The sequence below is a fragment of the Diachasma alloeum genome, unplaced genomic scaffold (assembly GCF_001412515.2).
Source record: "Diachasma alloeum isolate Michigan unplaced genomic scaffold, Dall2.0 Dall_scaffold_00209, whole genome shotgun sequence".
NCBI classification, from domain to species: Eukaryota; Metazoa; Arthropoda; class Insecta; order Hymenoptera; family Braconidae; genus Diachasma; species Diachasma alloeum.
Window position 1 is genome coordinate 1,841,572 of NW_021680374.1, and position 13,206 is coordinate 1,854,777.

The 13,206-nt window shown below is 36.9% G+C and overlaps 1 protein-coding gene across 1 annotated transcript; it reads right to left on the reverse strand.

Moving 5' to 3' along the window:
• Positions 1–215: 215 nt before the first annotated feature.
• On the reverse strand, positions 216–11,108 carry LOC107036377 (cilia- and flagella-associated protein 43). Its single transcript, XM_015254318.1, has 17 exons — positions 11,089–11,108; positions 10,828–10,999; positions 10,494–10,756; positions 9,436–9,781; positions 8,602–8,944; positions 7,614–7,879; positions 7,309–7,545; positions 6,574–6,845; positions 6,265–6,475; positions 5,328–5,674; positions 4,671–4,938; positions 3,702–4,057; positions 3,445–3,623; positions 2,465–3,063; positions 1,232–1,648; positions 639–740; positions 216–560 (listed from the first exon to the last, which is right to left on the reverse strand). The coding sequence occupies exons 1-17, from the start codon at positions 11,106–11,108 to the stop codon at positions 216–218; spliced, it is 4,743 nt and encodes a 1,580-aa protein (XP_015109804.1).
• Positions 11,109–13,206: the final 2,098 nt, after the last annotated feature.

Consider the following 13,206-nt stretch of genomic DNA (forward strand, 5'->3'; position numbering starts at 1 on the left):
AGGTCATCTCGACATTCATTTTTATGGAATAAATTGTCGACAATGGGTTTGAAGCATATTAAATTCACATTTTTGTATCCAACAGTGATTTTATCAACTTCGTAGACAATAAATTCATGTCTCACGGGATAAATCGGGTAAATGTGTGAGTCGAACAGGTGAGAATGTCAATAATTTATTGAAAAATGGATAAGTTAAGCTTGACATGAATTAAATCAATTTTTCCTCAAATGTCTCGCGTCCTTAAGCCTCAACGTCGGGTACGTCTTGAGCCGGAGAAGCTCCAGCTGCGTACGAAGCGACGTAAGCTCGGCGTAATTATCCTTTATCTTCTTCACCAGTCTATTCCTCTTCATAATAGCCTTCAACTTGGCCCGGACAAAACGCTCCTGCCTGACCCTCGCCTCGTCATTAGCGAGCAGTGACATTTTGCAATTCTCAGTCTTAACTTTTTCAATTTTATCTTCAAGACGATCGTTCCTCTTCTGCCATTGATTAACCGTTTTTATTATATCGAACAGCCGGGATTTTTCGGTGTCCAGGATTGTCGAGAGCCGCTGCTGAAAACGAGTCGGATTGGATGGGAGAAAACAGAGGTAAAAGTGGAATGGAAAACATAATGTTGGCGCCAGTCTCACCTTCTTTTTGGATAAGATACTCTTCTCGGTGATGTGCGTGTCCTTGTCCACTCCCCCCACGGCATCGTGACGCATCAGGTACCTTTGTATCTCTCTTGTGACCTATTTGAAAATTTTTCGTCGCATCAGGCAGTTATTTTGCCATTCGATGCAAGATTGCGCACATAGGAATGTGATTAAGGTCGTAAACTCGGGGTAATTATCATTTTAGTCGACGTAAGATGTTCAATTATAATTCCGCGAATTTATTCTGAATTGGTCAATCTTTGGTGCATAATTAAGTGCAATTATCTGGTGGTTTTTATCTTTTATTGTGAAGAAGTGTTGATAATCTCGAGGAAGACATCAACACAATCAAGTTCAAGTCTCAATTTCCCCCTCATTTTTTATTTCATGATAATGTGTGAATTATAGAAAATTACGTTTCCAATTTTTTTTGTTAGAATCAAGTGCAATTACCCTCTAATTTTCTATTTTTTCACTTAAAAAAATGTCGGCAGTCTCAAGGAAAACATAAAAACATTCGATTTTCTCCCAGGAATCTATCGGACCCATTGTCCTGTCGAATTTAGTGCTCCAGTCGTTAAAATTACCTTAACTCCCTGCAGTATTTTCAAATCCTCCTTCATATCTTCCAATGTCATCTTCATACAAGCATGACGCCACTCTCGCCACTCGATGGTTCGTCGAAACTCCATCGTTCGCTTCATAGCCCCAAGTTTTTTACGTCCAGCACCGACAATGGCATCATTAATCCCAAGTACCACGTCGAATGGCACTAGAACTGCGTTATCCAAGTCGCGGGGATTGCCACTGAGCTGAGTCTCTATTTGTCCCATTTTCAACACAAGCTGAACCTTCATGTCTCTCATTGCTTCGACGTTCTGTCGTTTGCGCTCGGTTATTGTCTCCCGTAACTGCTGGACTCGATTTTGAGATGTTTGAATCGCCTTCTGGTGGGATGTTAGGGTCTGCTCGGCTTCGGCCAACTCCACTGCACAGCTTTTCAACTTCATTCGGACAGATAACAAGTAGGTAAATGGGATTAGGGTAGACCACTTTGCGAGAATCCTTTGTGGATTTTTTTTTAGTTAAACCTGTTATGCTAAAATCTAAACCTGTATTGCAAGTTAGTTGCATTTTATGTGGGAATAAATTGTTGCGAAAAACATGTGGACGATGCATTTGCATAATTCTATTTTTCAAAGTGTTTTGGGAGGGAAAAAATCATGAAAAAACTTGTCGATATAGTTTACGCTCTTATTTTTTTTTTACAAGATTTTTTGGTGAGTGACAAATAATTCAGGTGATGAAATGAAAATTTAGCTATTTTAGTTCATTTTTTTAATCGCGTAGTAAAGCACTCTGTTAGAAAGAAAAAGAAATTTTCAGGATCGTGACACTGAATGCGATTTAGGGGAAAAAATAATTAAATTGCAGGTTTCACTGAAAATTCAGGAAAATCCCAGAATTTTAAGCAGCATAAAGACGAGAATTGCTTAATTTATTTGAATTTCCAATCTAATATGAATCTTCAGTGAAATCTGAAATTTCAATATTTTTTCTCCCCTAAATCGCATTCGGTGTCACTGTCCTGAAAATTCAAGAATAATTTACCGGAATTTTCTGGCTTTCTATTCATTTTCAGAAGAATGAAACTGAAATTTACGGTGCTCTTTGATTTTTTCCGCGAAATTCTGAATTTTGAATGACGAAATCCCTGGAACTTTCAATGGTAATTGAATTCAATAAAAATAAAAAAATAAAAATCCCAGATTTGCAGACAAAAATATTTAACAGAGCATTTTTTTCACTCGAAAACTCACACGAATTTCGATTTCTACTTTCGACCTTCGTAATTTGCACAAAAGCATCCAATGACAGCCATCGATCTGATTGGGAAGACCACTGGGCATGACGTCCAACATATCCATCCCCTTTGAATAATCCAGACACTCTCTGGGAAGAATCTCCGACTTTTCTCCACTCAAAATACATTTTCCCATTTCTGTGAGGTACGTGATTGATGTGCATGTCAATTGCCCGAGCCTCGGGCGTTTCTTGTAGTGCCGCAGCAGGTGGTCCACCATGGGCTGTTTCAAGTCCGTGAATTCACCCCTGAATTTCCCCTCGAGCAATTTGTCTCGTTTCGATAAATTGTCGTATCTTACTCGGCTCTCGTTTACATTGGATTCGAGGGCAGAGGAGTCGTCTATCAGTTTTTTTGTGCGCTCCTGGGCGGGAGCTAGCTCGTTGAGTTCCAGATGGGCGAAAGCCTCCATTCCCTTGAGACGGAGATGGTGTCGCTGGGACTCGCGGAGACGCATGAGCGTCTCTTGGAGAACCGCGGATTCTACTTTCAGACGTTTTAGGTAGAATAACTCCATTTCTCGGTTGAAATGGGTGACACTGGATTTTAGAGATTCTAAAAATTATGTAGGAATTTTTTTTATTTATTAACGCACATTTATTTATGAATAAAAAATTTTTTTGCATTTATTTAGGAAAAAATTTCATTGGACTCTATTAAATTTTTTTATTCATGTAATTTTATTATGAGAAAAAAATGAATAAGTACTCTCGAAAAAAAAAATTTATTCCCTATGACTTTTCATACAAAAATAAAAATCCACCGACTTTTTCCTACAAATTACATCACTTAAAAATAAAAAACAATTATTTGATACAATTCAAAAGAAATAAAAACTGAAAATGAAAGTCGAATTTCTTCAATCAGGCAATTAGTCCGAGAAATGAAAATTTAATGCTTTGTTTATCCTAAATTTCATTGCTTTATTAACTTCACCTGTCAACTCCTCAATTTCCTTCTCCAAACATTTCCTATATTTTTCCCTCTCGCCCTCTAACCGCCTCAAAGCTTCCTCATAGTTCTTAATAATCCTCAAATCGTCCGCAGAACAGCTCGAGGGATCCTTCATCAGGCAATCTGGTCTCGGAATGTCCTTCTTAATCTCGTCCTCCCACCTAAAAAACAAAGGGTCAGTGACAAACGACGCGACATCTTGTTCTGAATCCCCTCAATAAAAAAAAACAATCCCAAACTTGACTTCAAGGACACCGTCCATCATCTTCTTCAACTCTCCAGTCCTGAAAGTATCCGCTAAAACGCTCGTTTCTTCACGCGTCACTGAATTATCCAAACGTTTCACGTTCGCCTCGCTCCCTGAATCATTTATCACTCTGTAAACTTCCTCATCCTCGACCTCGACCATACTCTCTGGTCTCTCCGATTCTTGCCACTCGAGTTTTAACCAACTGTGATCTACGGTACAATCCACTTGAAACATTTGTCTCAGCTCCAAGGTGCAGTGATCAATCCTCGCGATACGCTCTCTGGCTAATTTTATTTCACTCGATTTTCGGGAATGCATGGCTTCGAATAGTTTGTTGAAGTGTTTCTGAAGTATTCATGAAAAAAAAATTCATGAAAAAACCTTTAAAGCGGTATTTTTCATGGAAATTTTTCGATCTGTATCTTTTAATTTTTTTCAGTACAAAAAAATTCTATCGCAATTCCACTGATAGAAAAATTTTCCAGAAAAACCTAGTGAATGTGAAAAACATTCTGTAGAAAATCAATAGAATTAGATTTTTCTGTAGAACTTATTCTTTAGAATTTTTTTTCAGTAGAAATTGGCTGACTCAAATTTTTTAAGTTTTTGTTTTAATGGAAGTAAAAGAAAATAGAGTGGAAAAACCTTAAAAATTTCACGTTCAGGAATTCCAATAGAGAAAGCTCCGGAATTCGTCGAGAAAATCTGTCCAAAGCTAATAAAATTATCTATCGAATTCGCTAGGTTTTTCTAATATAGTATTTTTATTTCGGCATAAATGGCAATAGCAATTTAATAAATAATCAATAGGAATGTAGTAAATAAAAATAAAAATCGGATTCTCTGCGTTAAAAATTTCTCCACACATCTAAAGCCAAAAAATGAGAGAATCCAGGGAACGTTACAATAATTAAGTGACAGAGGGAATACTCAATTAAACTCTCTCGTCCGGCTTCACCTTCAATTTTTCTTCTCGAATTTTTCCGAGTATATTTCTCTTTACACCCTCGCAGTGGCTACCGTCTCGTAAAATTTGATTCACCACGCGTGACGGGTCCTCACGTATCCAGCGGTGCGTCGTTGTTCCGGACAATGCGAATTTCTCCTCCTCGTCATTGTCGTCACCTTTCAATAAATTCAAGACCTTTTCTGAAGCTTTTTCTATTGGCTCTCTCTCCTGGGGGTATTTTGTCGGGGGGATGGCCTTTCCATGAGCTGCCTCAGCACTAAAAATTGATAGCACCGAGATTTTTTATGATATCTCAAGCATTCAAACTCTGGTTTCTCATGTTTACATGAAATCAAAAATTATTTTTGATTTTTATTCGATTATTCATGATAAATTCCAAGTAAAATTGTAATGTTTTTGTTTTTGTATTTCGTTCGAAACAAAATGATGAAAAATTGAAATTTAATTCAATTTAAATCTAATTTTAAATTAATTTCTTTAATTTAATGATAAAAAAAAAGATGATAATAAATTTTGAATAAAAAAAATTATGAAATTGCGAAATTTCTCCGTATTGAGCCCCTTGAAGTGTAAACAAATTCATATCAATAATCTCTTCATAAAAAAATAGTAGGGAATGTCAATTGATCGATCGATCGCATCCACCTGGAGAGCTTCGTTGATAAATCGACGTAGAATTTCGCCCACGCTCTCCTTTCCTCTTCCTGGTCACTTATTCGTGGCAATGCGTAGTTGTCCACTCTGACCCTCCCATCCAGCGATATAAGTGCACAGGCTGGGACTTGCATCGAATCCCAGCAGAGTTTCCTCAGAAATTCACTGATCTCAGCCTCGCGTGATGCTTTCTCTTCGAGTTTTCTCACCAAGTTTTTCTGCTCCTCGCGGTTGTTCTCTATGGCTCTTGCTCTGCCCTCTTTATCCAGGTCGAAGTTCTCGAGGGGTAATTTGGCCGCCTCTGATGCTTTTTCGTTGTCGTCTATGAGTGCCTTCAACTGAACGTTTCGAGGGGCTAAGAGAATTTTTCAGGTGATTTTCTTTATTTTTTATAAATCGGAATTTTTGCAAACAATAACGAGAAAAAAGGTGGTGCAGTTCATAGAAAATTTTATTCGTTTTTAAAACTTCGAAACAATAAATAATGTAAAAAAAATCAAAATCCGTTGAATTTTCAGTGGAATTTTATTAATTTAAAAATTTTTCATCTTTTGAATCTTCCGAAAACTTCAACATTATTTGTGTAATCATTGATTAAATTAATATAATATTATTCTATCCTTCGGCATTATAAAATCAGATAATATTAATAATTAAAAATAATTAGTAATATTTTTTTAATAATGAGAATTTGTGTAAAAGAAATTTTAAAAAACAAGTGCATTCGATCTAAAATTGTATAGTTTTTTTGATGACGTTTAATAAATATTTAAATATCATTTTAATAAATCGTAAAACATACAAAAAAAATAAGAATTTGTTACATTTTCCATTAAATGTTATTCATTAAAGCGTTTTTCATCGCGTAAATTTTTCTAAATCGTAAACTGAATTCTCGCGTCCATTGATTAAATTCTTGTAACATTACCCTATCCCTCAGCTTTTCGAAATCAGACAATATCGATGCTCTTTCGATCGCCATCTCATTGCGTTCCCTCTCCAGTTTTCTTATTTCCTTCAACTCGATCCACGTAGAATCACCATCTCCATCCAATTCCACTCCAGTGGAATTTGAAAGCACAACCTTCGCATCCGCAAAACTCGTGACGTGATCGCCAACTTCTGCCGACTCCAATTGACTTGAAAAACGAGTAAAAAGAGTAGCAAAATTCCGGAAAATACCCGAGAAGTCAGGAAAATACATCGCACGTGTTGGATTTTTACTCTTCAATTTCACCTGATTTTCGATGCAACTAAATTCCCGTTTTTCCCCAGAGTAACGAGGATGCTGTTGCAGGGGCAGGGGACCGCATGCTTGACCCCACCTTCCTGGCGATGATGGGTCGTGAGGACAGCGATAAGTTGACTCAAGTTCGATCTGTTTCTTATCACGACGAGGCCGTCGTAACCAAACGTCACGACGTACCTAGTATCCGCGTTTATTTTGACATCTCGCAGACGGTGGGAGGAGGATAATGCCTCTGTGAGGATAAATTTATCGAAATTGTCCTGCAAAGTATTTCAAACCCATCAAAATCATCAAAATTAATTTATTAATTTCGTTCCGGCGTGACAATTCACAAACGAATTAATTTCAATTTTGTTTCGTGTCATTTTTATTTTATAGAAAAAAATGTATAGGTTTTTATCTTCCTATACAATTTTTTTTGTCCAGATTATTCTATAGGAATTTGTCGACATGAATTTCTCAAGTTTGTTTCATTCTATTTTCCTCGTCTTTTCATTTACGAAATCAAACTAAAACGCTTTCAAAATTGAGCCGAGGAATTTTTATAAAAAATAATTTTGCATAGATTTCCTCCACATTTCTTTATAAATACTCTAAAAATTTTAGAATTGACCAAAAGGTAATAAAAACTTCAATTTGTCTATGAAAATTTTCCGCACGCGTTATCCAGCACAACAATAAAATCCCCATCCACATTCATCAAAATTAATTACTACAAATTACCTCAGACTTAATTAAATGCAACTGTTTACTCAAAAAAGGACTCGCGATAATCTCCCCAAAATCACTCCCGCAATGTAAACTGGCGTAGACTCTCGGTAATTTAACAACATCCCGAAGTTCGAAATAATCCGGACCTGTTGTCTTGTACACAGCGATGTATTTACCCACTGCCACATGTTTATTGCTCTGAACAAGAGTTAGTACGGTTTCATCTTCATAAATGAGGTAATCAGCAATCTGGAAACTGCATCCATGAGTACCCACCCCAATGGCCCTAAGTAAATGAACGGAACTGGTTTCAGTACCTTCTCCGAGATCTCCAGGAGGCCCCAAACATGAATATTGCCCTCGAACCCCCGGACGATGAATATCCTCCCGGCTCGAGTGCTGCAAACCCCGAGTACTCTTCCACTCTGCGAGAATTTTGCTGCATCCAAAGGCTCTCTGATCAAATGAAAGCAGTTGTGCACGAGTGGGTCAGATGCTTCAGCAACATTCAGTATTAGGCATCTCCCTGTGTCAGTGGATATTGCCAGTAGTGGTAAGACAGGGTGAGACAGAACGGATAGTGCTGCGGAAATTGAAGTAAATGGCGAGTAAAAATCAACACCTAGAGCACTTCTCTTCAGTTTAGAACAGACTACACTATGATCGAACCATTTTTAATAATTAAATTAGTGAATTAAACTGTGTGGGACACATAAAAAAAAATCGTGAATAGGGGCGGAGGGGGTAAAATGGACACTTTAGACTTTTTAAAAATTATCCATAACTCGGAAAGAAATTGATCAATTGAGCTCAATTTAGGCTCGGCACAAAGGGAAAGAGTTGTTTTTTGTATTGAAAAAATAATTATTAAGTTTTATCAACATTTCAACGCGTCATTAACGTTTTTAAAAAAGTCAAAAGTGTCCATTTTACTCCAACCTCCCCTATACAGTGTCGATCAGAATTCTGAATGAATATTCAGAACTGAACAACTCCCTGTGTCAGTGGATACTGCCAGTACTGGTAAGACAGGCTGAGAGAACGGATAATGCTGCGGAAATTGAAGTAAATGGCGAATAAAAATCAACACCGAGCGGTTCTATTCTTCGTTTCATAACGCCTTAAGTAATGTTAATAAATTTTCTTCTCATTCATCGCATTAATATTGACGAAAAGCTCTAGATTAAACTCATTTGAAATTGCTTCATTCGTCTCAATGAAAATGTTATGAATGGAGATTATAAAAAATGGCGATGAAAATAAAAATAAGATGAAAGACATGAAATAATGCATGAATTTCTCAACCTCTGCCGTACTCCCCGAGCCACATCCTCCCAGTTAATTTTCCAGTGAGACTCTCAAACAAATTAAATCCATCAAAACTGTCGACAGTTGCGATAAATCGTCCGGGATGTACCGAGACCAGAAACAAATGTCCAGAGCCCTGTTGGCAGATAATCTGGAGCCTCGGTATGTCGTCATCCCCGACACTGACTTCAGATATTTCGCCTTTAATCGAGCACAGGAGGATGCTATCTCTCTGCGGGTGTCGCGAGAGGTACAGTACTGGGGAGCTCGTCTCAATCTCCCAGATGATCTTCCAAGGACTTCCAGACTTGACCCGCTCCGCGGGAGGCTTCCTGTAGAACTTTAAATGCAGATGTGGAGAAATTAGGGTGGAAAACTGGAGCTTTCTCCGCGGAATTCTCTTTCACTCATTTTTTATTGAAAATTGGGAAACTTTTAGGGGCAACAATTTTTTATTTCTCATTACAAATAAAATAAACTCAGAATATTTTTTCCTGACGATTCTTTAATAGAAAAAATCATTAAAAAATTATTTGTTAGCAAACTTCAATATTTATCGACTTTTTTTATCTATTAAAATATACAAATTTTAAACATAAAATTTCAACGCCAAAAATAAGTGTAATTTTCTCATTTTTGTTAAAGGATAAAATAAATTGAAATCATGAATGAAAATTGTTCTGTCATAATTGGTTATAGCAAATGGGCCAAAAACCCATTGTTTTCTTGAAAATTCTAAAAAATCTTTTGGAAAAAAAATCCCTATTATATTTCTTCTCTTCGTACATCCAAATTTTTTCAATGTGTTGATTCATGTATTTTGCGACTCACGAGGATTTTTGGAGAGGTATTTGCAACTGCTACTCCACCTCGAAAGGCAACGACAAGAGGTCCTGCGAGATGGGGGGTCGTTTCTTCGGATTGCAGAACTTGCTGACGACGTTTTCCGTCGGTCGGCGTGAGGTAGACGTTGCCGAGGTCGTCGGAGAGAAGGAGATTGCCGTCGTAAGTCCAGGAGGACGATGTGATCTTCTCGGATTTTCTGGATTCAGGGGAAGGGGCGAGGGAGGCCGGGGTGAGGGAGACGATCTTCGAGCAGATGTTGAGCTCGTAGAGTTTTAGGCGACCGGATGGGCGGCCCAATTGGGTTATGAGGGGTGGAGATGTTGGAGAACATCTGAAAAATTCAGGGGAAACTCTAAGGCATTTTACGACGGGGGTCGTAAAATAAACTTCAGTTTTCTGGGAAAAAGCTTCACGAGAGAATTTTCGGGAAATGAAGTTTATAAAATTTTTTCGATGGGAACTCTATTTTTAGGGAAATTTTTATGAAGAATTGGAAATGAAGGATTTATGAACGTTCGAGTTTTAAAGAAAAAGTTCTATGAATTTCCCTCTATGAAAATTTAACATTCTATAGATTTTTCTCACACGATTATCCTATAAAATTTCAATAAAATTATATCCCTTTTGTTTTATTACGAAATTCTATTGAATTCCCTTCCTTTTTTTCACTCAATTTTAAACGTGAAAAACTATACAAGTGTACGTCAATAAATTTTTTTCTTGATAATTTTCTATACGAACTTCTTGTAGAAAATTAATTATGGAAATTTTTATGAAGAATTAAAGTAGAAATTATTTTTTGAGGAATTCCTCAACGAATTTATAAAAATGCGAATGCGATAAAAAATTCTACAGATTTTTTTCTGTAAAAACTAGAGACTCTAAAAATTTTCAATTTCTATAAATTAAAATTAGCTATAAAATTCTACAGAATTCTGAATTTTTACAGATAAAAATCTATAGCTCTCAAAACGCTTATAAAAATTTATGCATTCCCAAAATTCTTCGGAATTCTCCTCAATCTGAAAACCGAATTCACTCACAACATCGTCTGATATTCATCCGAAACGCCAGTATCCACAGTGTTCAAGCACTCCCCAGTCCGCCACAGCCAGACGACAGCCTTGAACTTGGGGGAAGAAGTTAAAGTCAGCAAATAATCGGTCCCCGCGAATGCACTTGAAATAAACCCAGTCCAGTTTCTCTCCCCGTAAATACATTCAGAAACTTTATTGACAGACGGGTATGTGTACACCCTGACCTTGGGATTGGCCCTCCTCTCCGAGATCGCGAACATGGGGACAACCTGGTGATTAATGCAGATTGGAATTCAGCGAGTTCTCGCGCAGAGTTTCGAGAATTTTCCCGAATAATTACCGGATGTCCCGCCAAGCAGCAAGCACCCTCCCCCCTCTCCTTGCTGTCGAATTTCTCCACTCGCTCTTCCTTTGTATTCAAATTTATGAATATTATGTGGAGGCCGGAGGCCATTGCAATCGTCTCCTTCCCCATAAACGCGATCGTCCTTATATCTCCGAATTTCACCCATCTGGAGAATAAATAAAGAACGAAAAAAATTGCTGAATAAATATCTGAATAATAAATTGGAAATGACTTTTTTATCAACTATTTTATTACTTAGTCTCTGCGTGCGGCATTTCGCTTGTGCGGCGAGTATCCGGGGTAAATACACCCCTAATATCAACACAAGCAGTCGCATGGAAACGCAAACAACATCGATTTTATTAAAACCACCCGCACATTGTAGTTCTGCCTCAGGCTTTCTTTACCATTTCCATGAAATAACAATCGAAAGACAATTCAGGGGATCGGGTTACGGGTCAAGGCACATCAGTATCGATGGTTAAATAAATATGTTGATGGAACTGTTCTGGCAGATGGAATGATAAGACTAATTCATTATTTTCACTCGTGTAATTCAGTAGCGAAGCGGTAAACCGGGTTGAGTCGATTTTTCCTTTTGGCCATTTTTTGATAAATATCTCGGAATCTAAGAGAGATAGCAAAATTTTGCTCATGACCTTTTTTGTAACCCTCAGTTGGCTCTACAAAAAAGGTTATGACAACAATTTTTGTATCTCTTTTAGATTCCGAGATATTCGTCAAAAACTGGCCAACAGTTAAAATCGACTTAACCCGGTTTACCGCTTCGCTCCTGAATTGAGAAAATTTTTTTCATCAGGGAAAATTGCCGTTTTGATTTTTTTCTTTGGGCGATCTATAATAGGGATTATGTGAATTCATCGGCGGGTCCATTAGAAGAATTGAGAATTGGAATTCTATTAAAAAATTTGTCGTGAAATAGTGTTCTGGGTTTTTTTATTATTTTTACATAGAAGATCCCATTTCTGTAGAAGTTTTGTAACAATGTTAAAACAATGAAATTCTTATTTTCTGGTTCATAAACAATTCCTCCAGAATTTTTTTTCTATAGAAATTTGAATTTTGTTAGACCCCTGACATTCCGAAAATTCCGCACAGAATCATTCCATTCCATTCCATTCTCCTTCCGCCTGAGGCTTCCGTTCCCATTTTCATGGAATAACAATCGAAAAGAATTCACTGGGACCTGTTTACGGGTCACGGTACATTAGCATCGGTAGTTTAATGGACAAGTCGATGGAATTGAAAGTGACAGCTGAAACGCCAAAAATAATTCATCATTTTCAATCCTGAAATCGAGGTGAAAATTTTTAGAGTCCTAAAAAATTTCGGAAATTGGGATTTTCGATATTTTTTCTCAATTGGGTGATGGGGATAATAGCACAAGGTGTTCGTAGAATTAAGCGAAGACCATTATTGATGAAGGTAAGTGGGCCATTGGATCAAACACATCGTGGGTGGATTGGACCGTTATCGCAAGTACTCGTAGTACATAATAATGCGACTGCGCCTTAAATGTCTTTGATTTTTATTCACCACTTTCGCATTCGGAATTTCACAATTACTCAATTAATTCCCTCCGCTAAATTTAAACAATTAAAATAACAGAGATACATTTGCCAGAAACAAATAATCACCTCTCGATAAATTAATAATTTTAGTAAACATAAAATAAAGGGCAATTTTAATAGTTTAATTATTACACTGACAAATAGATAAATGAATGAATGAATGAAATCAGAAAATTAAACTCTTGATTTTTATTGTATTCGAGTTGCGATGATCATGATGGTCCGATGACAATAACATTCGGGGCAGTAACCCAGTAAATCCCCGGCGTTAGCCCCTCCAAGGCTGCCGGTATATATATACCTGACGAGCGAATCGAATTTTTTATTTCTCATTCGTATATCGACGAGTGGTGACGAGTCAATATCACTTCCTAACGAATTTCCGCCTTTTTCAACCCAGTGCTGTGGATTATTGACACAATCAGTGGATTATTAGTGATAAAACGGACGAAAAAATAATTTCTCACGTGAGTTTTTCATCTCTCGCTTTAATTCCCCCAAAAACTTATCGAAAAAAATTAATTGATTGACTTCATTCGACGATATCCCAATTTTAAAAAAATGGGAGAATATTCTTATCAACGTATCTCTGATAAAAAAAATTATTTAAATATTTAATGGAAAGATATTATTTGAAATTATGTACCTCACGCATGCAACATCAGTAATAAATTCATTCAACTCTCAATCATTGTTTTATGCATTCAGTTGTCTAACTTTTGAACTAATTTATTTAGGAAACAATGCATTTATTAAAAAAATGTTAATTACTGAATTCATG